The sequence below is a fragment of the Pan troglodytes genome, chromosome 7, assembly GCF_028858775.2.
Source record: "Pan troglodytes isolate AG18354 chromosome 7, NHGRI_mPanTro3-v2.0_pri, whole genome shotgun sequence".
In the NCBI taxonomy this organism is placed as follows: Eukaryota; Metazoa; Chordata; class Mammalia; order Primates; family Hominidae; genus Pan; species Pan troglodytes.
Genome location: NC_072405.2, coordinates 145,823,520 through 145,850,649, shown reverse-complemented (window position 1 = coordinate 145,850,649; position 27,130 = coordinate 145,823,520). Strand labels below are relative to the sequence as shown.

General features: G+C 38.3%; 1 protein-coding gene across 12 annotated transcripts in view; it reads right to left on the bottom strand.

The window, feature by feature from the left end:
* Positions 1 to 27,130, bottom strand: part of KHDRBS3 (KH RNA binding domain containing, signal transduction associated 3) — a 204,065-nt gene that overhangs the window by 77,725 nt on the left and 99,210 nt on the right. For all 12 annotated transcript variants that reach the window (XR_008536852.2, XR_008536856.2, XR_008536857.2 and 9 more), the window contains exon 5: positions 26,722 to 26,861. Coding sequence is in view for 6 of the 12 variants with exons in the window: in XM_024345282.3 (XP_024201050.1) it covers positions 26,722 to 26,861 (140 nt within the window). In the remaining 6 variants the exon portion in view is untranslated. The remainder of the gene's footprint in view (positions 1 to 26,721; positions 26,862 to 27,130) is intronic.

Sequence of the window (27,130 nt, the reverse complement as noted above, 5' to 3'; positions counted from 1 at the left end):
TGAGTTTTTAGATACAATATCAAAAAAGTCCTTGAAAGAAAAATTGGTAAGTTCTACTTTGTTAAAATTATAGACTTCGGCTTTGTGTAGGACACTATTAAGAGATAAAGAGACAAGCCACAGAAAGGAAGAAAATATTTGGGAAACATGTTAGCTGATAAAGGATTTGTATCCAAAACACAGAAAAAACTTTTATAACTCAACAATAAGAAAGCAAAATGACCCACTTAAAAAGCAGGCAAAATACTTGAACAGACAACTCACCAAAGAAGATCTACAGATGGCAAATAACCAAATAAAGATGTTCAACATCATTTGTCACTAGGGGATTCAAACTAAAACAAAAGTGAGATACCACTTCTCTCTTATTAAAATGACTAAAATAAATAACTGAATATACCAATTGTTGGTGAGGATATGAAAAACATTAACTCTCATTCCTGCCTGGAATGCAACATAGTATATACAGCCACTTAGACAGTTTGGCAATTTCTTGCAAAGCTAAACATAGCCTTATTATACAATCTAGCAGTTGTATTATTAGGTTTTTACCCAATGGTTCTGAAAACTTATGCCTACATAAAAACTTTCACATAAATGCTTATAGCAGCTTTATTCATAGCAACCAAGATGCCCTTCGATAGATGAACAGATAAGCAAACTGGGTTACATGCATACAGTAGAAAATGATTCAGCAGTAGAAAGAAATGAGCTAACAATCCACAAAAACTAGGAATAAATCTTAAATGCACATTTCTAAGTGAAAGAAGCCACTCTGGAAAGGCTACATACTATATGCTTTCAACTGTATGACATACTGAAAATACTAAAACTAGAGAGATGATAAAAAAAAAATCAGTAGTTAACACAGTTTAAGGGGTGGAGAGAAGGTTGAATAACTATAGCTTAGGGTGATAAAACTATTCTGTATGATACCAAAATGACGGTGAATACATGACACAAAGCACTTGTCAAAACCCAAACAACCTCACAGCACAGAGAGTGAATTTTCATGTTTGCACACTAAAAACCACAATATTATTGAGGAAGTAGGAGACTCTCAGGATGCAATGCTGAATGTGAACAAACATTTTAACTAGGTTAAAGCATATGAGAACAATTTTATTGAAGGGATTGGAGAAAAGTAAACTTAGAAATGAGAGAAGTCTGTTAGACTAAAGGGAAAAAAAAAACCGTAAATAAGCACTGTTCTAGTTGATGAAGTTACTTTCTACAGGAAGAAGTGTAAGTACAGGTTAACCATTCTGATGTCACTGTACATGTATCCTGGAACTCAACATTAAATAAAAGAATGGTGGGAGCCAGTTTCTCACGGTGGAGTGGAGTAATAAGCAAAGGGAAGAGGCTATAATGGTCAATGTGGGAACAGATTAAAATCAGAGACATCATTATGAACTCATGTTTAGTTTAATATATTTACAGATGGTTAAATATGCATAAATATGTGTATATACATAGGTTAGTACATACACATATATGTCCATTCTATGTCAGCTGAGAAAGCGCAGACTTCAGCACATCCCAGAAACAACAAGCGGGCCAGCAGCCTGACCTTGGTTTCTAATACCATACTCCAATAAATGGAACCTGAGCTTCTTGGAGAAATGACTGATTTTAGGACTGGAGGTAGAAATATCTAAGACTAGTCTGGAGCAATGTGTAGTGCCAGAAAGTAAGAAAGTGTTAAAAAAAAAAACCCCTCAAATTATGTTTGAATTAAACCCTCAAATTATGGGCATGTGTCAAAGCCAACTGAAAGAACTCCCAATGGCCAAAGCTGAGACAATCTGAGCAAGAAAAGACAGTGGAACCGAATTGTAACACAATGTATAAAATTAATATCCATGAGTCCACACTGACAGAAATGACTGAATCAATCAATCAATAGATAAATAGGGGAGAAGGCACAAATCTTCCAGATAATTTTTGTAGATAATCCACCTAGGGGAAGTGAACTGTAATTCCCCACTTCTTAATCAGGGGTTCCCCATAGTGACTTCCTTTTAAAGGATATAGTAAGAAAAGAAAGAAAAATGAGGAATTCGACAGTGGAGAAACTTGACAAGCATGACCTCAGCTACGTTATCAAGGTAACATGAGCATAAGTCATGTGGACAGTACGTATACTTGATATGATGTGGCAAACATGGCATTTTACCTCTGTGGTTTTGGTTCCCCAAACTCATAAGCCCAGGTTAATGATGAAAACAAATCTGACAAATCCCAATTGAGAAACATCTTTAAAAAAACCTGATTAGTACTCCTCAAAACTGTTAAGATCATCAAAACAAACAAGTCTAAGAAACTGTCACAGCCAAGAGCAGCCTAAGGAGACAGGACAACTCAACGTGATGTTGTATTCCAGGGATTCTGGAACAGAAAAAGGACACTAGGTAAAAACTAAGGAAACCTGAAATGGACTTTAGTTAATACTATACCAGTATTGTCAATAATAGTTAACAATGTGTCAATATTGGTTCATAAACTGAAATAAGTGAGCCATGCTAATGTAAGATGTTAATAATAGAGAAAAACCACATGCAGGATATACGAAAACTCTCTGTACTATTTTCACAATCTTTCTGTAAAGCCACAACTGTTCTAAAATACTAAGTAAATTAAAAAAAAAATCTCAGTTTTGCAGCTTTCTTGCAGCTATGGTGGCCTGTGATCCAATTCTGGCCAATAAGATATTAATTAGCACTGACTGAGATTTATGGGAAACTCTTTAAAATTACATAGTTGGCATTCTCTTTTCCCTTTCACTCTTTTCTTCTTCCTGCATAGGATGCAGACATGTTTGTAAGGGCAGCAGGCTTGAGGGAAAAAGTGAAAGGCTAAGAAAAGCGTAGCCATAAGCTCTGTGGAGCTGGGGAAGGACAGTGTGGCATCGCTGTGCAGGTTTTAAGTGGGGAGCCACAGTGAGCCACGAGCTCTATGGAGCTGGGGAAGGACAGTGTGGCATCGCTGTACAGGTTTTAACTGGGGCAGGAGAAGGACGTAATATTTCTACTGGGTTAAGCCACTACAGGTGCATATTTGGTATTAGCAGTTGAACCTAATCCTAATATAATATGTCTAATGCAGTAAAAAGAAAAAAATAACACTTTTTCGTCAGCTCACCCTCAGGTAAACCTTTAATGACTATTGTAAATTAGGCTTTTTCTTTAAAATCCTAGACCATAACAATTGGTACAGTAAAAATAGTTGTCATGAGCAAAAACATTGGAATCAGATCAGGATTCAATTCCTCATGTACTTACTAGCTTAACATCTACCTGACAATTAGCACTCAAACTAATCAAGGGTCTGAACTGTCCAGGTCAGTTTCCTCAACTATGAAATGAGGCTAAACATAGAGCCCACTTTTGTGTTATTAGGAGAGAAACATGAGACAGTGCACATAAAGTGTTTAGAATTTTTACTGACTCAATAAAAATCAACAGTTTATTTAAACTTCAATCACTCTGAATGGTAATGATGATATAATTTCTGTAGTGTCTTACCCATCTTTGTATATCTCCAGTATATATATCTAGAGAAATCTTTAACATGATTAAAGAGTAGTTTGTAGCTATAGTGCATCTAACTCCTTTGTGACATTTTCATTAGTTAGTGTATATTTAAACTAATTAATGCTTCCTGTTTTCCTTATCCAATATCCATGATTGCCATCCAAGGTACTTTATGAATTACAAAATATTCAATATGCTTCTTGAATATATAAATGTATGCCTTTCATCAAATTGAAAGACATACATTTATATATTCAAGAAGCCCACACTTCTCTTCCACGATCATTGACATTGTTGGTTATGCCCCACTCGTGTATGAAATCACACTAAGGCATTTTTATCTGCTATGGAATTTTAGACAAGTCATTTGATATATATCTAGTTGTTCTGGACGCTTATCTATAAAAGATATTTTGAAAATTAGTTTTTTAGGTGCTGAAATTCCACAGGAGTGGTATTAAGCAGCAATAGCATTAACAATGCTTTAGATGACACTGGTGGAAGAAAGGCATGATGGAGGTGACGTGCTAACACGATGGAGGTGACGTGCTAACACGATGGAGGTGACGTGCTAACACGATGGAGGTGACGTGCTAACACGATGGAGGTGACGTGCTAACACGATGGAGGTGACGTGCTAACACGATGGAGGTGACGTGCTAACACGATGGAGGTGACGTGCTAACATGATGGAGGTGACGTGTTAACATGATGGAGGTGACGTGCTAACATGATGGAGGTGACGTGCTAACATGATGGAGGTGACGTGCTAACACAAGAATCCTGTCTTATCACAAAGTTTTCACTGAGTGCTACAAATAACATTCAGGGCAAGGCTGAACAGCTGGATTGATAACATGGGGATGAGAAGAGAAAAAGCATCTATTAGTGAGAACTTGATAATCAATGACACTTTTTTTAAAAACAGAAAAGCAGATCCAAATTGATAGGAATAGGGTACCACAAACTGAGTGTAACAGAAGAGCAAAAAGATAACACATCTGCATAGAGTTTTGAAAGCAGATTAATGGATGGTCTACAATGCAATAATTCTTTCTTTTTGGGTTTTTCAGCAGGGTGACACGGTTTCTGGTCTTGAAACTCAGATATGAAAAAAATCCAGGAAGGCTTTTGTAGTGAGCTGCCATGGGAAGAATGCTTTGAATGAACAAATACCAAAAAAAAAAAAAACCAAAAACAAAAACAAAAACAAAAAAACAGTCACTCAGAAATGAATTATTTAGTTTACAGACTAATACAAACTTTTAAGATGTAATGAAAAAGCATACACTTTGGGTTCCAACACATTAATACTAAAATGCAGTTCTGTCATTTGATCTTTAAGCCTCAGTTTTCCTATCTGTAAACTGGGGTTAATAAATCCTATGGCAGAATAGCTGCGATGTTTATACTCTGGGTATGTAAAGTGCATAGCCTAAAACAGGCATGTAGTAAGTGGTAATTAGTACACAGACTTCTGCTTCTACTCTGTCCTGATACTTTCCTTTTGGCTGTTTAGTGAAAGATGAGGGAAGGAGACAGAAAGTACAACTCATGTCAGTTCTCATTTTACATATTTAGCAACAGCAATGTGGTCTGATAAGAGTTTGTAAACACATACTAAATTTTTTGGCTTTTGTCTATAAATTTTATGAGAAGCAGCCACGTACAGCAGGTAGAACAATGAATTCAGTGGCAGATGCCCTGACTGCTTAAGCGAGCTCCAGCATTGCTAACTTGGTGACCCGGGAAAATAACAGCTGACTCCAGTTCACTCAGATGCAGCAGGACCCATGCTGACTACAGAGTGGGGCCTGCAAGATCTAGTGACAGGGCCTTAGTCTTCTATCAGGGGTCACAGTGAGAAAAACCTTCCCAGAGATCCATTTGAGGTCTGTGTCCTGACGCAATAAGCACCTGAGGGGTAACTGTATCTTTCCTATAACATTCCTAATACATTTGACAATCTTGCTTCATTTCTGTGAGAGAGCTTTTCTGAGAATAAACTTTAATCATTCTAAGAGTGTTTTCCTTGCCTAAGGTTGCTATGCAAATGAGAAGGCTGACAAAAGGAAAAGGCGAAACAGCCTACAGTTATAGTCTCTTACAACACAGGGAAGAAACTGTCAGAGCTGATGAAGACTAAAACTTTTGAAGAGATGATGTTGGCAGCTCTTACTCTGAGCAACTCTAGAGACCACCCGAAATGTGGTTCTAGGGCAGCGCATCTCACGCGTTCATGCGCATCCACATCGCCTGAGGACCTTGTTTTAGGCCAGAGTGGGGTTTACATTCTGCTTTTCTAACAGGCCCTCAAGTGCTGCTGCTGGTCTGCAAACCATCTTTTGATGAGCTGAGTCTTAGATCCAGAGGTTGTAGCCCTTTTATGAAGCAGGTTATTGGTTATTTCTTTTCTTTATTCTGTGTTTCATCCAATCTTCAATGCAATTAAAAAAAAAACTAATTGAGCAACTGCTTCCGTATCCTACATTGTATAGAGTATAAAAGAAATCCAAGGCACTTTACAAGATACAATTTAACAAGTTACAAACTGGTTCCTGGTAAATTTATTGACAAATAAGACAGTATATAAGGAAGTACATTCTTAAGTGCAAGAGAGTTATTTTTCTTCTCTTTGTACCCAGCGAAGTCTCTGATAACAGAGAGCTCCTTATTTATTTTGAAGCCTATATCACCCACTGTCTTCCAATTCTGATTTTTAGCATGCTTTTACTTTTTTCCTTCATTTAAAAACAAAAATCTTTCTCTGTCATTTCTAACTATCAGCTCTACCGCCTTTTGGAACTATGCAGCAAAAAATTCCTTCCTCTCTGGAAACAATGATCCATTTGATAATAGATAAGTTTAAGACAGAGAAGTAATTTGCCTACGGTCCTCTGTTGAGGGGCTGATCAAGTATCTGTGCTACAGGAATTCAGTTTTTAGTATCGAATTATTTTGAGTAATCAAAAAAGGAATCACAGCACAGTTTGATTCCTTGAAAAGGAAATTTTAAAAATTAAGTAGGATTTGGAAGTGTGTGCTTATCTTTCTATCTCCATTTTATTGAAGAGAGAACTATGGCTTAGAGAGAAGTAACCCCAAGCTCCCCAAGGCCACACAGTGAGTAAGAGTTAGGGGTGACTCTGGAAACTCTGGCTTCCCCAGTGCCAGAGTTCCCCCACTCTAATCCCCAGCCTCGAACGCCCTGCTTCTTTTCTGCCTCCAAGCCTTTGCACCCTTAACTGGGATGACTTCCTGCCAGCACTATCCCATCTGATTTCTTCTGTTTGTTCATATCCGCTCTCCCCCTGTGGAATTACTTGCATGGTCATTTGTATTTTCATGGCACTCTTTTCTTCATGTCTCTTCTCCTTTATTTATAACCACTCTGTAATAGTTGTTTGTCTCTGATTTTCCCCTTTTAAACTCTAGACTTACTCAGGTAAATACAATGACTTCCTCATTGCTGAACTTCAATTCTTATCACAAAAAGGATTTAAGGAAAATCTGTGATACTAATGACCTAGCTTCAGAAACAGATGATTTTCAAAGAGGTTTGGAGTAAAACTATTACAAGTTCTGAAAAAGCAAAGTGTGGTAGGGAAGAGAGAGCCACGGTACATAAACATACTCACTGGATTCCTTTTGCCCTAAACTGTCTTAGTTTATTAGTGGATCTTGTTTAAACTTTAGGAAAAAATAAGTTTGCAACCCAGGTGTCAAGCTTCCTCCCGTTGGTGATGTCTACAGCAGGCGCAGAACATTTCTCCAGCTTTATGTTGCACGGGACATGTAAAAGTGCTGGCTGAGCTGTAACTGAGAGAATCTGTGCCTAGTTGCATTTCTTGTCTGTTCATCCCTGGCTAGCATTTCAACTACAAGTTCTTGTCAGAAGTTACCCAATTTGTAACACTATTTGCCTCTGTTATTGTTTTCTCAAAGCCTATGCAAGTGATTTTAAAAGAAACCAAAGATTTTCCGCTTTTTGTCTCCCCTTCATCAGCTCCAGTGTGGTTGCTCATTAACACACCATCAGAAAGTGCTTTAATAAAAAGTAATTGAATACTGAAGGCTGATTTCAGTAGAAGGAATTCGGTGGACCTTACAGCAAGAAAAAGCACAGAAACTCATTTCCATGGTAAGTCGTCCAGTTTTCTGCCTGAGATGTGGGGTACTCATGCCAGGTAACAAGCCTAGTTGGGATTAAATACACAGACTACCCAGTAGGCACAGAGTTGGAAGGAAGGAGAAGAGGGTGACTGGATGGGAGAATGGCCTGAGCAGGTAAACCCGGTAGAGAAACAAGCAATTTAAATAACATCCCAATGGAGTGTTCTTTTATTTAAAATTTCCATAATTTTATCCAGTTAGGAAATATATTACCATTTTCCTATATCTACCCTTTCCTTAATAAAAAAAGGACTTTTTAATATTGATTGGTACATTAATATAAATCATACCATACTCTGGTAAAACATTTATGGCCCTAATATTAACTATTCAGTTTTCCTAATAAAATTTCTCATAACTTCATACACTATAGAAGGAAAGTACATCATTTGCAGTTACGAAGATAATCTTTAGCATCTATAATATTCTTAATCAATTTTAAAGATAATATCTTGCAACATTTCTATTCAGTATGTAACACTTTGGTGTTTACGCCTCTAAAAATAAAGATTTTTTTTAATGGAAGGCTTTAAACATTCCAAATGGCAGTGGAGTTAAGGACATTTATTTTTATATTATCAAAATAACACAATATTAAATTCCTAAAATGTGTATGCATAAAAGAAAGTTTTGCCAAAATAAGTGCATTCTGCCTTCTAGTCTACATATATAGAGATATAAATTCATAATCAACAGATACAGAATTGCCCCGTAAGGCTGCCTTATAAGAATCACAGATTATTAAAGATTATAGACAAAAACTATCTTTTTTAATAAAGTAAGAGGCAGAGAGGTTTTGTTTTTTGTTTTTGTTTTTTTTTTTCTTTCTTCTTAAAAAACTGTATGGAATTGGGTTTGGTGTTAGGAGTAAAAAGACAGAGGGGACCAGGCTGGGTAAGGGGGAACAGGAAACAAGGTCTTTGCAGCCTGGCACTCCGCACTGAGCAAGGCCTCCTAGAGAGCATTCACTCCTTCATCTCCACCACAGAACCTGCCCTGGGTGACTGCTGTGCCGCAGGCCCTGTTGTGGGCAGTGGGAATGGAACAGTAACCAAGAGAGGAGTGTCGCCCAGAGACCATGCGGCTCACCTTCTAAGTAGATTCACACGTTCTACAGTAGGTTAAATATATATATTTTTTCTTTCCAGGAAATTACAAGGAAGGAAAGTATAACTTTCCTGTAAGTGTTCACTTTTTGTTATAATTTCAAATTACTAACTCTCAAGTTAGTTTGTATCTCAAGACAATCCAAACTTAGAAAAACTCCTGGTGAATTTGATGTTGCTACTTAATTTAAAACCTCTTACCTGGTCGTTACCTAAAGTTTTTGCTTAATGACAATTCTATAATTATCTTGCCAATTTGCCCAGTAATTTTATAGCAGCCAATTTAACACTAGTTTTTCTATGTATGTTGAATCCTGAAATGTGCATTTCTCTATCTCAAGGCCTAGAGTTAATGATTCTAAATCTTCATTTCAGTGCACGTCAGAATTACATACAGGTTTGGTATTTCTTAAGTACTGCATTATATTTCAAAAGATGAAATAATTTATGAATTTCAGAAAACTTCTTCCTAAAATATTCTGCTATTCTTTTTTTAATGAAACCAACTATGAATAAAAACGGTTGAGGCATTATTGCTTTTTTTTAAACTACAGGGCTCCTAATGGTGATTGGTTTAGTTTTCCAAACAGTAAAACTCAATTGTCTCATAAAATTTAGAAGACACCATTGTTTAAACAAACGAATAAAAACACAAAATTTAAAAAATGTGAAGTTAAAAAAAATCTAAGCCCAGATTTTAACATGGTCCTTCAATATAAACTGATAATGAAAGGCTGCTTTGTAGACAAAATTGACTATAAAATGTAGGCACCAGTTACAGGGGGAGGCAAGAGCAGAGCACAGGAAAATGATCATTCAAAAGCTGGTCAGCAAATGGGCTGGAAAAGAGAATTCCTACAAATTCAGATGACCGGTCAGTCTTCTTTAACCTCTTAAATTGTTTTAAGAAACAGGTTTCCATTGATTGTTTCAGAGAGCACATGTTTATTACTTTCACTAGTTCTTCCGAATCTTTATATTTGGACTTGACAGCTACGTATATTTATTTACTTGTCATTTTAATTCTTTTCTCCGTGTTTATTCTCTTAGCTCAGAGTTTCTTTTGGGCTTCTTTATAAACACTCTTAACTCCCTGGCAGCCTTTTATAATGCATTCTTCTCGATGTTTCTTGTCATTTTAGTCCCATCACTTTTTCTCTTCCAGAAATGTCTTACATTTAGTAATTTAATAATTTCCAGTACGTTTACAGATTTTAAAACATTTTTTTCACTCATTTAGTGGAATTTAGGGGAAAGAAGGGTACATGAATAAGCATCTCTGAAAGTAAGGTTCTTGATTAGTTATTTTTTGAAAAAGCTCTATATTGAAAACCAGTGAGTTACCCTATTTTTTAGAATAAATTCAGTTTTAGCAGCCAATCATGCTTATAGTTTTTATTGTATAATGGTGTTATGGTTTTAGGCTTTGAAATTTTTAAAGAAAATATATAATATCCAGAATGGAGACAGCATAAGGAATTAAAGTATTTTAATATTCTTTAAATTAAAGTTGGGTGAGGGAAATGGAAGACGGGAAGCAGCTTTTGTTTGGGGCTGTGTGTGTGGCAAGGAAGGCAGTAACCGCATTACACAGGGCATGCTTTGACTCCTCAGGGGAAACTTGTAATATTGGCAGTGCTGCCCCCATCTGACTAAAGTGTAGAGAAGGAGCCTTCCTGTGCCCCTTAAGTAGTAGTGGTGGTGACATTTGAATTTAGGTCTGATTCTAAAGCTTTCTTTTCTATGTGCTACCCTTCAGGGGCAAAGAAAGAAATTTTTTAATTCCAGCAGGCAACAGGCCTGCAAATAAAACGGTTAAACATGTATTCAGTCCAAGGCTAAATTAATAGTACCTTGCTCTTAGTCTTTTGGGTAATGGGAAGGCCACATGGAATATATAATCTGTGTGGTGTTGGGGTGGTGGTAAATGTAATCCTGACATAGAAGCAGTTACGGATTTCTCAGACTTTTAAAAACCTGATCTCCACTTACTATTTCAGTGAATAGTTATTGAGCACACACTGAATTTCAACACCATGCTTGGACCCAACAATTCAAAGGGCAAAAGGCACATTCCCTCTCTACTATGAGCCCAAGCTAGTCTGGAGATTAACACACTTAGTAATTGCTGTGCCATATGGTCCTAGTAACAGCAAAGTATAGCACGGGGTGCTACATGTTCAGAAAAGATGTATAATACCCAAACTGGAGTTATTCCATACTTCTGGAAATAGTACATTTCAATAATTAAACATAGGGGAAATATACTAATGAAAATGTCTGATGGAATCTCTCTTCTGGGGCCTTCAGGAAGTGCTTACACAAGTGTGAACTGACGTGTTTTCCACATCTGAGAACGCCTTTATTCTCTGTATCTAGGATGAAGTTTTACTGAGTTGCACCCAGAGTTTTCTGATCCAAACCACTGTTAATAGTGCTATTAACAATCACAAGGGAATAGCTTAAAAGCTCTTTGGCACAGCAGTTAACGCAGTTCCTCGTCATCCTGACAAGTGGTCAACTCCAACCCCACTCAGCTGCTATAGATGTGTCCAAGGGCGTTAATATGCAGGCAGTTAATTCAGAGGCGTTCAGGAGTAATTATGCAGTCAATGAAGACTGCCACCACTTGGGGTCCATTAAAGGATCTGTGCTGTTTTATTTAGCAGAAGTAAATGTGACTGTTTCTTCTATTAACTGTTAATTGCTCTACCAGCCAAAGCAGGGGCTTTGTAATATGCATGTCTGGATTAAGTACAATTGATGATGTACTACTAGGTTTGAATATTCAAACAGAACTTTTTGTTTTTATAACCATCTCGGCTCACTGCAACGTCTGCTTCCTGGGCTCAAGCGATCCTCCCACCTCAGCCTCCTGAGTAGCTGTGACTATAGGCATGTGCCACCACACTCGGCTGATTTTTAATTTTTAATTTTTAATTTTTTTTTTGTAAAGATAAAGTCTCACTATACAGCCCATGCTGGTCACAAACTCATGGGCTCAAGTGATCTTCCCACCTTGGCCTCCGCAACTGCTGGGATTTCAGGTCTGAGTTTTGGTGCCCAGCCAAAATAAAACTTTAACAATGAAGGTTTCGTTGTTAATTCCTCTCTATCTCGGCATTTCTTTCATCAACTGATTTACTTCATCCTCTACTGTTTCTAGTTTTACATTCTTGGGAGGCCTGAATGTACCGTGTTTGATTGAATTATGAAGATACTATTATAATACTTTGGCTTTGGCTTATTATAACATTTCAACATTAAAAAATCAAGTTCCTCCTCTAATGTGAAGAACTTCGACTTTAACGTTACATTTATATTCAGAGAGAATGCCTGCTAATAAGAAATTTAGTATATTCAGCAAACATTGGGAGTATTATTTTTCAAATATAAAACTACAGAGGAAACCGAGGAGAGCAACAACTCAATTGAGGGCGTTAGGTATTAATCCTGACTCCACTAACAACTAACTGCCTAACACTTGAAGAAGATGTATAACGCTACATTTGTAGTCTACTTTCATCATGTATAAAATAGAGATAATAATATTTCGCTTATACATGGCTGTCGTGAGGCATTGAAGAGCCACACATATGAAATTTCTGGCACATGTGTTTTCTCAAAACACACAAGGTTCTACTTCTGGTATAACAACATAAGCTCAAACCAAATCAAACCTTAGCTAAAAAATTAATCTTTGGATAAAATACAAAAAGCAATTGCTTGAAGTTACTGGGTAATGACTAGGTAGATTCCAAAGGGTTATGACGCTTAAAGAAAGGTAACTGAATGAGGTGACTTCTTATGGTGTTTCCAATGAGGACAGGCTGCAGGGGGCATGCTGAGCAGCCAAGACTCCAATGGAAGGCTCTGAGTCTTTGCGCTTGAAGAATCACAGGCCAAAGTTTCCAGCAACCACAGCTGCTGGAAAGTGAGGAAGGAACTGTAGAAGGAAGAGAGCCAGAGATAGGGAGCCACAGATTCTGTGTATGAACTCTCACCAACTCTCTAGTGACAACTGAACCACAAATGCACAGGGCAGACTGCAAGTATCCCTGAAAAGGATGAAGAAGCTCATCTGAGATTTTAGCTGCTTACCAAGAGATACAGTCTGCAGTTAGAGTTCAATCAAGCTATCTGCTTAAACAGTCTAAAAAAATAAATAAAAGCAACACTGTTTGGAGGAATATAGCAAATTCTAGAGTTTTCAAAGCACAATATTTACTCTAACATAACCAGATTAATTAGCAGACAAGGAATTAAACAAAACTCTCAAAAATTTATAATGTGTAAAAGTATAACCAGGGATCTCAGTTTCAAAAATCACCCACTTCTTCTTCCTTCCCTCCCCTCTCACCTCTTCATTCTTCCCTCTAAAGAAACTCCCCTCCAGCAATGCATGCTTATCAAATCATGTTCTTGCTTAAGAAATTCCAGAGGCTAATCTTAAACCAGGCAAGAAGCTCCTTTGGAATCCTTCCACTTAGCGGGAATCATGAACAATTAGTCCACCGCCACTGGTCTGAAGTCAAGGTGACACCAGCCAGGCCTCCGGGTAGGCGATTATCCACGACAGCCAATGGAACAAGACTCGCAGCCCCTACGCTCTGCAGCACTCCCACGTGTCTCCCACACCAAGTTTCCCTTTAAAAACCCTAGGGTAAATTTTAACATTTAGAACGCTAGTCCGTCATCTTCTCAATTTGTTGGCTCTCTAATGAAACCTCCTTTTCTTCCCGTCAGCCCTCACCTCCTGTGTTTGCCTCTTGTGTCTGGCTTTTGAGCAGTGAGCAGCCAGCAGCCAAACCTGGGTGTGATTACAAAAGAAAATATCCTGGTAATGAACAAAAAGATATAAAATTTCAGCAGACAAATAAAAAACTATTAAAAATCAAATGAAAATTTTATATCTGAAAATATAAAGCATCTGAAATGAAAATATCATCGGATTGGCTTCAAAATACAAACTAAGGAGGCAGTGAACTTTGAGGCTAGGTCAAGACATAGACCAGTCTGGAAAACAGACAAAAAAAAAATGAAAAATGAGCAGAGACTCAGCCTGTAGGACAATATCATAAAGACGCTTCCCCAAATTTCACAGTTCACAATGTCCTTAGTGTTTCAGTAATTTTTTCATGATATTTACCCCAGGCCAAACCAACAAGGAACAAATTTGGTAATTAAATTGTGAGTACCAAACAACTTACATATTTATTTCTCAACAACATTGCAGCTGTTTGAAAAATAATACACATTATTTTATAAGATGTATCATAATTGAAAGGAAATATTTTATTTCATTATTAAATAACAGCAATTATGCATATTGGGTGCTACGTAACTTCTCAAACCATGGGATCAGATGGGACACTGTCACTCTCATTTCCTGATCCACACTTATTTTCAGATAATGTTTATTGTTTATCACAGCATCTGGTAAAATACCAGCGTCACAAAGATGTGACATCATGAAAATCAGTAACATATGATCTAATGCTCAAAAGAAACTATAAAGGATTATCTTAAGCTGACAGTTCCCATAGTGTGGAAACAGGGAAAGGGGCAAGTAAAATATCGGAAGAAACAGTAGCTGAAAATTTCCGATTCGATGAAAACTGATAAATGACCCTGGGTGACTGGGTTAGCCTAATGTTCTCACTTAAAACAAAACCACTACATTAAGCACCAATATCTGTGAACACGCACTTAATACTTAAAAAGAGGGCATAATCTCTTTTGTTCATGTTTCTTCTTGCTGCTTCTGGTATCAAATGTGGGAAGGTAGGACTGCTCCTACGTGGAAGAAAGGGCCAGAAGAGCCAGAGCAAAGGTCAATGGAAAAGCAGCACAGAAGCCACCGAGTGTTAGGAGAGGAACAGAAGGCAGCATCCTGGACGGCTCACAACTGTTGAGTCAGACAAAACCAGTACCTTCACATACCCAGTCCTGTGGCAAATAAGATCAGCATTAGCAAAAGAATATTTCCAGTGGTCAACACTTGATCAGAAAGAGGCTAAAGAATGTGCTACAGCACTTTATTCACATTATTGTTTACTGAGCAATTACTATATGCAAGGTACTAGGGACACATGGGTCTTTATGGATTTGCATTACCCATAAGGAATAACCAATGACAAAGTGAATAAATAAGGTAAATTGGCTTGACCAATGATACTACTCCACCAGGACAGGGGGTTCTGAGCCAGCTTCTGGCTGAGAGGAAGGACCCTTCACACTGCGTGCTCGGCAAGGGCTTCTCTGACCGTGTATGCTGAGGATGCGATGCTGAAAGGGAGGCGGCCAGATACCTGGAGACAAAGCCTTCAACGAGAAGGAGAATAAATGTGAAGGATCTGGGAAAGAAATGAGCTTCGGCTATTTAAGGAGCAACGGAAAGGAGACCAGTAATGCTGGAGTTAAGACAATGGAAAAGTGGAAGAAGATAGAGTCAGATAGGGGAGGAGAGTGCCAAGTGCTGGATCATGTAAGTGCATATGAGGAAGTGTGGATTCCCTTCTAACTGGAAAGGAGCCACTGAAGGATTTTAAGTATGGAAAATATAAGATCACATTTAATTTGAAAAAAATCATTGTGACTGAAAATGGAAGAGTAGTGTGGATTAGACTGGGAAGGATGGCAGAGATGATTAAAGAAAAAATGACTTGAGGTTGATTTTAAAGGCAAAAGAAAAATGACTTACTAAGGAACTGAATATGGCAAACAAGAATGCCATTGAAGATATTATCACATCATATGAAGGCCAATTTATGGCTATTCATTGGAGATTTTTCTCACAAGTCTTAAGTAGAAATTCGTAGGCTCCAACAAGTATGTTTTTCTTTTGTATGTATTGTGACTGGTTTTGGACATTTAGACACTGAATTCTGTAGCCATATTTCCCTCATCTTTAGCCACAAGGCAACTCAAAGTATAATTTCAAGACCAATTCTGCCAACACTACGGAATGTTGTAATACGTACGTTTTTGTGTACTGACCTTACCCTTGGGTTTTTGTAATTTTCTACCCTAATTTGCTCATCAATTTATATTTACCTTAGTTTTATTCTGTGGACTATATTAGTTGGGCATTAGTTACCACCTATCATTAGTTACCGCATGTGATTTCACGAAAAAAAGGAGTAAATAAATACAGTCGCTTAGCTATGAGGATACCTTCTAAGGAACAGCTCCTTAGGTGTTTTTGTCATTGTACAAACATCACAGAGTGTACTTACATAAACCTAGGTGGCGTAGCCTACTACACGCCTAGGCTATATGATACAGCCTACTGTTCCTTGGCTACAGACTTGTTCAGCATGTTATTGTACTGAATACTGTATGTGACTATAACACAATGATAGGTGTTTGTGTATCTACACATATCTAAACACAGAAAAGGTACAGTGGAGACACAATAAAAGATGGAGACATGACAATATAAAAGATGGAGAATGGTACACCTAGATAGGGCACTTACCGTGAGTGGAACTTGGAAGACTGGAAGTTGTTCTGGGTGAGTGAGTGAGTGAGTGACAAGTGAATGTGAAGGCCTAGGACACTACTGTAGACTTTATAAACATTATAAACTTGGACTACACTAAATTTATTTTAAAAATATTTTCCTTTCTTCAAAAATTACCCTTAGCTTACTGTAATTTTTTAAAATTTGTCAACTTTTAACTTTTTTTTAAAACTTTTTGACTCTTTTCTAGCAACACTTGGCTTAAAACACAAACACTGTGAATCTGTACGAAAATATTTTCTTTATATCTTTATTCTATCAGTACTCTTCTGTTAACTTTTTAAATTATTTTTTAAGCTGTTTTCGTATGCAATTAAGATACAAACGCACATTAGCCTATAGCCTAGGACTACATAGGGTCAAGATCATCAAGATCATCATCGTCACTAGGCAATGGGGACTTTTCAGTTCTTTCATAATCTTATGAGACCACTGTTACATGTTCTGTCTGTCCTTGACCAAAAATGTCATTTTGTGGTGCATGACTATTTAAGTCTTTTCATCTTGTATTAAAAGTGTGATCATGCGCCATAATGAAAACACAATAAAAGTGCTAGAATGAAAATTATCTGGGAGAACTACAGTAAGGGAATGGGAAAAAAAAAAAAAACTTATTACTTATTCTGGATCAAAACACAAGGGAAGGACCAAGCAGAGGGGAGAGGTTTGGATTATGAAAGCAGACTGCCTGGATTCCACCTGGCTCTACCAACCACTAGCTGCATGACTTTCGGCAAAGAATCTACCTCCCTGGTCTCACTGTCCTCATTTGAAAAATGGTAATGTTAACAAAACAGTGCCCACCTCATCGGACTATGATGAGGCATAACTTAGTTAATATCTGTAAAGTCCTTAGAAAAGTACTCAACCAATAGTAGCTGCAATATAAGTGTTTGTTAAAATAATGAAGCAGGTAAGTAAGTTCCTAAGATTTCAAGTAAATTTAATGGTAGGAAAAATAGAAATGAAAGAGATTTACCATTTACTGAGTACCTACATAAATTATCTCATAAAATCATCAATAGCAACCCTATTACTATTAGCTCTTTTTATTAATAGAGAAAATCCATAGGTATCATACCCATATCTTTTTTTTTTTTTTTTTTTTTTTTTAGCCATTTTTAAGTGTATAATTCAGGGGCACTAAGTATATTCACAATGTTTTACAAACATCAACATTATCCATCTCTAGAACTTTTCATCATCCCCAACTGAAATTCTGTATCCATTAAACAATAACTTCCTATTTCCACATCCCACCAACTCCCCACGCCGCTGCAGCCCCACTCAGTATTCTCTATTCTACTTTTTGTCTCTATGATTTAGCTACTCTGGTATTCCATTTATGTGAGTGGAATCATATATATCATACAATCCTTTTGTGTTTGGCTTAACTCAGCATAACATTTTCAAAGTTCATCCATGTTGTAGCATACATCAGAATTTCATTTCTTTTTAAGGTGAATAATATTTCGTTGCATGTATATATCATATTTTGTTTGTCCAGTCATCTGTCCATATTCATTTGTATTATTTCCACTTTTTGGCCATTGTGAAAATGCCACTATGAACATCAGCATACAAGTATCTGTCCAAATCCTTCCTTTCAATACTTTCAGGTATATACCTAGAAGAGAAATTGCTGGATCATATGGCAATTCTATGTTGAACTTTTTGGAGAACTGCCATACTCTTTTCCACAGCAGCTACATCATTTACATTCCCAGCAGCAATGTATGAGAGTTCCAATTTCTCCACATCCTTGCCAACACTTGTTATGTTCCACTTTCTTTTTATAATCGTCATCCTAATGGGTATAAAGTAGTGTTTTATTGTGGTTTTGGTTTGCGTTTCCCTAATGACTAGTAATGTTGAATATCTTTTCATGTGTCTATTGGCCATTTGTATATCTTCTCTGGAGAAACGTCTATGTAAGTCTTTTTCCCATTTTTGAAATGGTTTGTTGTTGTTGAGTTGTAGGGGTTCTTTATATATTTTGGATATTAATCCCTTATCAGATACATTATATCCAATATCTGTGGGTTGTCTTTTTGCTCTCTTTTTTTTCTTTTTGAGATGAAGTCTTGCTCTGTCGCTCAGGTTGGAGTGCAGTGGTGTGATCTCAGCTCACTGCAACCTCTGCTTCCCAGCTTCAAGTGATTCTCCTGCCTCCTGAGTAGGTGGGATTACAGGCTTGTGCCACCATGCCTAATTTTTATATCTTTAGTAGAGATGGGGGTCTCGCTATGTTGGCCAGGCTGGTCTTGAACTCCTGAGCTCAGGTGATCCACCTGCCTCAGCCTCCCAAAGTTGTGTAACCTGTCCCAAAGTTACAGGTGTGAGCCACAGTGCCCGGCCTTTTTGCTCTCTTGATAGTATCATTTGATGCACAAAAGTTTTAAATTTATGTCAAGTCCAATGTATTATTTTCTTCTGTTGCCTGTGCTTTTGTTTCATATCCAAGGAATCAATACCAAATGCAATGTCCAAAGATTTCCTCCTATGTTCTCTGTTCCTCTCCTATATCCAATCCATGAATACAGGATGTCTTTCTATTTAAGTCTTAAAAATGTCTTCTGCAATGTTTTGTAGTTTTCGGTGTATGAGGTTTTTTTTTGTTGTTTGTTTTTTTTTTTTTTTTTTTTTGCCTCCTTGGTTAAATTTTGAGCAGTTTTACAGTTTTTAACTACTATGTTTAGGTCTTTAATCCATTTTAATTTTTGTATATGGTAGATGGTAAATGACCAACTTCATTCTTTTGCATGTCAATATTCAATTTTCCTAATGCTAATTGTTGAAAAGACTGTCCATGCCACATGGTCTTAGGACGCTTATCAAAAACCATTTGACCATATACGCAAGAGTTTATTTCTGGTCTCTTTATTTTCATTTATTTATTTATTTTTGAGACAGGGTCTTGCTCAGTTGCCCAGGCTAGAGTGCAGTGGCTTGATCTCAGCTCACTGCAACCTCTGCCTCCCAGGTTCAAGTGATTCTCCTGCCTCAGCCTCCCCAGTAGCTGGAATTACAGGCTCCTGCTACCACGCCTGGCTACTTTTTGTATTTCTAGTGGACATGGGGTTTCACCATGTTGGCCAGGCTGGTCTCAAACTCCTGACCTCAACTGATCCGTCTGCCTTGGCTTCTCAAAGTGCTGGGATTACAGGCATGAGCCACTGCACCTGGTCCCCTATTTCTGGTCTCTTTATACTGCTTTGATTACTGTAGCTTTGTAATAAGTTTTGAAATCAGGAAATGTGAGTCCTCCAATTTTGCTCTTTTTCAAGATTGTTTTGGCTATTTAGGGTCCTTTAAGATTCCATATGACTTTTAGGATGAGTCTTTCTTTCTTTCTTCTTTAGGATGAGTCTTTCTTTCTTTCTTTTTTTTTTAATTATACTTTAAGTTTTAGGGTACATGTGCACATTGTGCAGGTTAGTTACATATGTATACATGTGCCATGCTGGTGCGCTGCACCCACTAACTCGTCATCTAGCATTAGGTATATCTCCCAATGCTATCCCTCCCCCCTCCCCCCTCCCCACCACAGTCCCCAGAGTGTGATATTCCCCTTCCTGTGTCCACGTGATCTCATTGTTCAATTCCCACCTATGAGTGAGAATATGCGGTGTTTGGTTTTTTGTTCTTGCGATAGTTTACTGAGAATGATGGTTTCCAATTTCATCCATGTCCCTACAAAGGATACGAACTCATCATTTTTTATGGCTGCATAGTATTCCATGGTGTATATGTGCCACATTTTCTTAATCCAGTCTATCATTGTTGGACATTTGGGTTGGTTCCAAGTCTTTGCTATTGTGAATAATGCCGCAATAAACATACGTGTGCATGTGTCTTTAGAGCAGCATGATTTATAGTCATTTGGGTATATACCCAGTAATGGGATGGCTGGGTCAAATGGTATTTCTAGTTCTAGATCCCTGAGGAATCGACACACTGACTTCCACAATGGTTGAACTAGTTTACAGTCCCACCAACAGTGTAAAAGTGTTCCTATTTCTCCACATCCTCTCCAGCACCTGTTGTTTCCTGACTTTTTAATGATTGCCATTCTAACTGGTGTGAGATGATATCTCATAGTGGTTTTGATTTGCATTTCTCTGATGGCCAGTGATGATGAGCATTTTTTCATGTGTTTTTTGGCTGCATAAATGTCTTCTTTTGAGAAGTGTCTGTTCATGTCCTTCGCCCACTTTTTGATGGGGTTGTTTTTTTCTTGTAAATTTGTTTGAGTTCACTGTAGATTCTGGATATTAGCCCTTTGTCAGATGAGTAGGTTGCGAAAATTTTCTCCCATGTTGTAGGTTGCCTGTTCACTCTGATGGTAGTTTCTTTTGCTGTGCAGAAGCTCTTTAGTTTAATTAGATCCCATTTGTCAATTTTGGCTTTTGTTGCCATTGCTTTTGGTGTTTTGGACATGAAGTCCTTGCCCATGCCTATGTCCTGAATGGTAATGCCTAGGTTTTCTTCTAGGGTTTTTATGGTTTTAGGTCTAACGTTTAAATCTTTAATCCATCTTGAATTGATTTTTGTATAAGGTGTAAGGAAGGGATCCAGTTTCAGCTTTCTACATACGGCTAGCCAGTTTTCCCAGCACCATTTATTAAATAGGGAATCCTTTCCCCATTGCTTGTTTTTCTCAGGTTTGTCAAAGATCAGATAGTTGTAGGTAAACGGCGTTATTTCTGAGGGCTCTGTTCTGTTCCATTGATCTATATTTCTGTTTTGGTACCAGTACCATGCTGTTTTGGTTACTGTAGCCTTGTAGTATAGTTTGAAGTCAGGTAGTGTGATGCCTCCAGCTTTGTTCTTTTGGCTTAGGATTGACTTGGCGATGCGGGCTCTCTTTTGGTTCCATATGAACTTTAAAGTAGTTTTTTCCAATTCTGTGAAGAAAGTCATTGGTAGCTTGATGGGGATGGCATTGAATCTGTAAATTACCTTGGGCAGTATGGCCATTTTCACGATATTGATTCTTCCTACCCATGAGCATGGAATGTTCTTCCATTTGTTTGTATCCTCTTTGATTTCCTTGAGCAGTGGTTTGTAGTTCTCCTTGAAGAGGTGCTTCACATCCCTTGTAAGTTGGATTCCTAGGTATTTTATTCTCTTTGAAGCAATTGTGAATGGGAGTTCACTCATGATTTGGCTCTCTGTTTGTCTGTTGTTGGTGTATAAGAATGCTTGTGATTTTTGTACATTGATTTTGTATCCTGAGACTTTGCTGAAGTTGCCTATCAGCTTAAGGAGATTTTGGGCTGAGACAATGGGGTTTTCTAGATAAACAATCATGTCGTCTGCAAACAGGGACAATTTGACTTCCTCTTTTCCTAATTGAATACCCTTTATTTCCTTCTCCTGCCTGATTGCCCTGGCCAGAACTTCCAACACTATGTTGAATAGGAGCAGTGAGAGAGGGCATCCCTGTCTTGTGCCAGTTTTCAAAGGGAATGCTTCCAGTTTTTGCCCATTCAGTATGCTATTGGCTGTGGGTTTGTCATAGATAGCTCTTATTATTTTGAAATACGTCCCATCAATACCTAATTTATTGAGAGTTTTTAGCATGAAGGGTTGTTGAATTTTGTCAAAGGCTTTTTCTGCATCTATTGAGATAATCATGTGGTTTTTGTCTTTGGCTCTGTTTATATGCTGGATTACATTTATTGATTTGCGTATATTGAACCAGCCTTGCATCCCAGGGATGAAGCCCACTTGATCATGGTGGATAAGCTTTTTGATGTGCTGCTGGATTCGGTTTGCCAGTATTTTATTGAGGATTTTTGCATCAATGTTCATCAAGGATATTGGTCTAAAATTCTCTTTTTTGGTTGTGTCTCTGCCAGGCTTTGGTATCAGAATGATGCTGGCCTCATCAAATGAGTTAGGGAGGATTCCCTCTTTTTCTATTGATTGGAATAGTTTCAGAAGGAATGGTACCAGTTCCTCCTTGTACCTCTGGTAGAATTCGGCTGTGAATCCATCTGGTCCTGGACTCTTTTTGGTTGGTAAACTATTGATTATTGCCACAATTTCAGCTCCTGTTATTGGTCTATTCAGAGATTCAACTTCTTCCTGGTTTAGTCTTGGGAGAGTGTATGTGTCGAGGAATGTATCCATTTCTTCTAGATTTTCTAGTTTATTTGCGTAGAGGTGTTTGTAGTATTCTCTGATGGTAGTTTGTATTTCTGTGGGATCGGTGGTGATATCCCCTTTATCATTTTTTATTGCGTCTATTTGATTCTTCTCTCTTTTTTCTTTATTAGTCTTGCTAGCGGTCTATCAATTTTGTTGATCCTTTCAAAAAACCAGCTCCTGGATTCATTGATTTTTTGAAGGGTTTTTTGTGTCTCTATTTCCTTCAGTTCTGCTCTGATTTTAGTTATTTCTTGCCTTCTGCTAGCTTTTGAATGTGTTTGCTCTTGCTTTTCTAGTTCTTTTAATTGTGATGTTAGGATGTCAATTTTGGATCTTTCCTGCTTTCTCTTGTGGGCATTTAGTGCTATAAATTTCCCTCTACACACTGCTTTGAATGCGTCCCAGAGATTCTGGTATGTTGTGTCTTTGTTCTCGTTGGTTTCAAAGAACATCTTTATTTCTGCCTTCATTTCGTTATGTACCCAGTAGTCATTCAGGAGCAGGTTGTTCAGTTTCCATGTAGTTGAGCGGCTTTGAGTGAGATTCTTAATCCTGAGTTCTAGTTTGATTGCACTGTGGTCTGAGAGATAGTTTGTTATAATTTCTGTTCTTTTACATTTGCTGAGGAGAGCTTTACTTCCAACAATGTGGTCAATTTTGGAATAGGTGTGGTGTGGTGCTGAAAAAAATGTATATTCTGTTGATTTGGGGTGGAGAGTTCTGTAGATGTCTATTAGGTCCGCTTGGTGCAGAGCTGAGTTCAATTCCTGGGTATCCTTGTTGACTTTCTGTCTCGTTGATCTGTCTAATGTTGACAGTGGGGTGTTAAAGTCTCCCATTATTAATGTGTGGGAGTCTAAGTCTCTTTGTAGGTCACTCAGGACTTGCTTTATGAATCTGGGTGCTCCTGTATTGGGTGCATAAATATTTAGGATAGTTAGCTCCTCTTGTTGAATTGATCCCTTTACCATTATGTAATGGCCTTCTTTGTCTCTTTTGATCTTTGTTGGTTTAAAGTCTGTTTTATCAGAGACTAGGATTGCAACCCCTGCCTTTTTTTGTTTTCCATTTGCTTGGTAGATCTTCCTCCATCCTTTTATTTTCAGCCTATGTGTGTCTCTGCACGTGAGATGGGTTTCCTGAATACAACACACTGATGGGTCTTGACTCTTTATCCAACTTGCCAGTCTGTGTCTTTTAATTGGAGAATTTAGTCCATTTACATTTAAAGTTAATATTGTTATGTGTGAATTTGATCCTGTCATTATGATGTTAGCTGGTGATTTTGCTCATTAGTTGATGCAGTTTCTTCCTAGTCTTGATGGTCTTTACATTTTGGCATGATTTTGCAGCGGCTGGTACCGGTTGTTCCTTTCCATGTTTAGCGCTTCCTTCAGGAGCTCTTTTAGGGCAGGCCTGGTGGTGACAAAATCGGTCAGCATTTGCTTGTCTGTAAAGTATTTTATTTCTCCTTCACTTATGAAGCTTAGTTTGGCTGGATATGAAATTCTGGGTTGAAAATTCTTTTCTTTAAGAATGTTGAATATTGGCCCCCACTCTCTTCTGGCTTGTAGGGTTTCTGCCGAGAGATCTGCTGTTAGTCTGATGTGCTTCCCTTTGAGGGTAACCCGACCTTTCTGTCTGGCTGCCCTTAACATTTTTTCCTTCATTTCAACTTTGGTGAATCTGACAATTATGTGTCTTGGAGTTGCTCTTCTCGAGGAGTATCTTTGTGGCGTTCTCTGTATTTCCTGAATCTGAATGTTGGCCTGCCTTGCTAGATTGGGGAAGTTCTCCTGGATAATATCCTGCAGAGTGTTTTCCAACTTGGTTTCATTCTCCGCATCACTTTCGGGTACACCAATCAGACGTAGATTTGGTCTTTTCACATAGTCCCATATTTCTTGGAGGCTTTGCTCATTTCTTTTTATTCTTTTTTCTCTAGACTTCCCTTCTCGCTTCATTTCGTTCATTTCATCTTCCATTGCTGATACCCTTTCTTCCAGTTGATCGCATTGGCTCCTGAGGCTTCTGCATTCTTCACGTAGTTCTCGAGCCTTGGTTTTCAGCTCCATCAGCTCCTTTAAGCACTTCTCTGTATTGGTTATTCTAGTTATACATTCTTCTAAATTTTTTTCAAAGTTTTCAACTTCTTTGCCTTTGGTTTGAATGTCCTCCCGTAGCTCAGAGTAATTTGATCGTCTGAAGCCTTCTTCTCTCAGCTCGTCAAAATCATTCTCCATCCAGCTTTGTTCCGTTGCTGGTGAGGAACTGCGTTCCTTTGGAGGAGGAGAGATGCTCTGCATTTTAGAGTTTCCTGTTTTTCTGTTCTGTTTTTTCCCCATCTTTGTGGTTTTATCTACTTTTGGTCTTTGATGATGGTGATGTACAGATGGGTTTTCAGTGTGGATGTCCTTTCTGTTTGTTAGTTTTCCTTCTAACAGACAGGACCCTCAGCTGCAGGTCTGTTGGAATACCCTGCCGTGTGAGGTGTCAGTGTGCCCCTGCTGGGGGGTGCCTCCCAGTTAGGCTGCTCGGGGGTCAGGGGTCAGGGACCCACTTAAGGAGGCAGTCTGCCCGTTCTCAGATCTCCAGCTGCGTGCTGGGAGAACCACTGCTCTCTTCAAAGCTGTCAGACAGGGACATTTAAGTCTGCAGAGGTTACTGCTGTCTTTTTGTCTGTGCCCTGCCCCCAGAGGTGGAGCCTACAGAGGCAGGCAGGCCTCCTGGAGCTGTGGTGGGCTCCACCCAGTTGGAGCTTCCCGGCTGCTTTGTTTACCTAAGCAAGCCTGGGCAATGGTGGGCGCCCCTCCCCCAGCCTCGCTGCCGCCTTGCAGTTTGATCTCAGACTGCTGTGCTAGCAATCAGCGAGATTCCGTGGGCGTGGGACCCTCCGAGCCAGGTGTGGGATATAGTCTCGTGGTGCGCCGTTTCTTAAGCCGGTCTGAAAAGCGCAATATTCGGGTGGGAGTGACCCGATTTTCCAGGTGTGTCCGTCACCCCTTTCTTTGACTCGGAAAGGGAACTCCCTGACCCCTTGCGCTTCCCAAGTGAGGCAATGCCTCGCCCTGCTTTGGCTCGCGCACGGTGCGCGCACCCACTGGCCTGTGCCCACTGTCTGGCACTCCCTAGTGAGATGAACCCGGTACCTCAGATGGAAATGCAGAAATCACCGTCTTCTGCGTCGCTCACGCTGGGAGCTGTAGACCTGAGCTGTTCCTATTCGGCCATCTTGGCTCCAAGATGACCCATATCTATGTTTCTTGCATAACTGCTCTGACATTGCTCTAATCAGCAATGCATAATTGAGGAAGTGACTTTTTATTCTCCCAAATAAACTTAGAGATATACAAGAATGCTATTTTAAATTACTTCATGCAAAATTCTATCTAAAATAAAAATTTATCCATAGTCATTAGTTTAATTGAAAAATTTGCATTATTCTTTCCACTGACTTCAAAGATTGAAAAATTAAAAATAATTCTCAAATAAATTTGAGATAGTCATATCAGATTTATGATTTCTTCAAAACATTTTCCCATTAACATTAATCGCCAATCCAAGGAGAGAAATAAAAAATGTGTGTGCCTAGACCAGCTCAGGAATTTACAGATGCCACAGAGCTTTTACAGTGAATAAAATGACAACAAGCATGTGGGCACTGACTTGGTGTCTGACACTGTGCTTAGGATTGGTGATGTTGCAATGAACTAGCCTGATGGTTTACTCAATGGCAAAACACAAGTGACTGCTAGCCCAATCTTCATATCAATGCGATTACTTACATAAAAAACAAGTCTCATTTAAAAAAATTTAAAAAGTAATATTACAGTGAATAATAATATTCACCTAGAATCATCAGCTAATAAGTGTCACAGGTTATATTTAAGCCCAGGAATATCTCACTCCAAAGTAAATCCCCTTAATATGACATCACATTGTTTGACCATAGGCTTAAAAAAGTTATGATTATGATTTTTAAAGTGATAGGGTCTCACTACGTTGCCCACATTGGAGTGCAGCAGCTATTCACAGGCACTATCGTAGCATACCATGGCCTCGAACTCCTGGCCTCAGATTCCCGAGTAGCTGGGACTACAGGCATGTGCCACCATGCCCACATGAATACAAGTTTTGTTCAGATAGAACTGGTTTTGGCTACTAATAAAGGAAATATTAAAACTGCTGCCACGGTATGTTAACCTAAAAAAAAAATTACACCTACCTGGTTATTGCTGGGGCTGGTACACCTCTTGTACGCAAGGTGGGTTTCCCTCGAACCACTGGAACATCTGCATTTTCTGAACCACCATTCAAATATGTTAACTCCTGGAGCTGTGCTTGCCTGATCTCATCATTATAATCCTACACAAAAGACAGAAGATAGCAAAATTCACTTCATATTAGAAATGCAAAAATATTTAGAACAAAAAGCAAGTAATTCTTAATAGAAAAAAGGGTTAGGAAAATAGTTGAATTTACAAAACAAAATACAAATTTGCTAAAATAAAAATGTGATAATAAATTCTTGTAAAAAAGGAAGAAAAAAACTACAGCATTTTTTCCTCAAGCTAAAATTTTCTATAATCAGCCACTAACCTTTCTCTGGGCATACTTTGCAAGTGAGACATTTA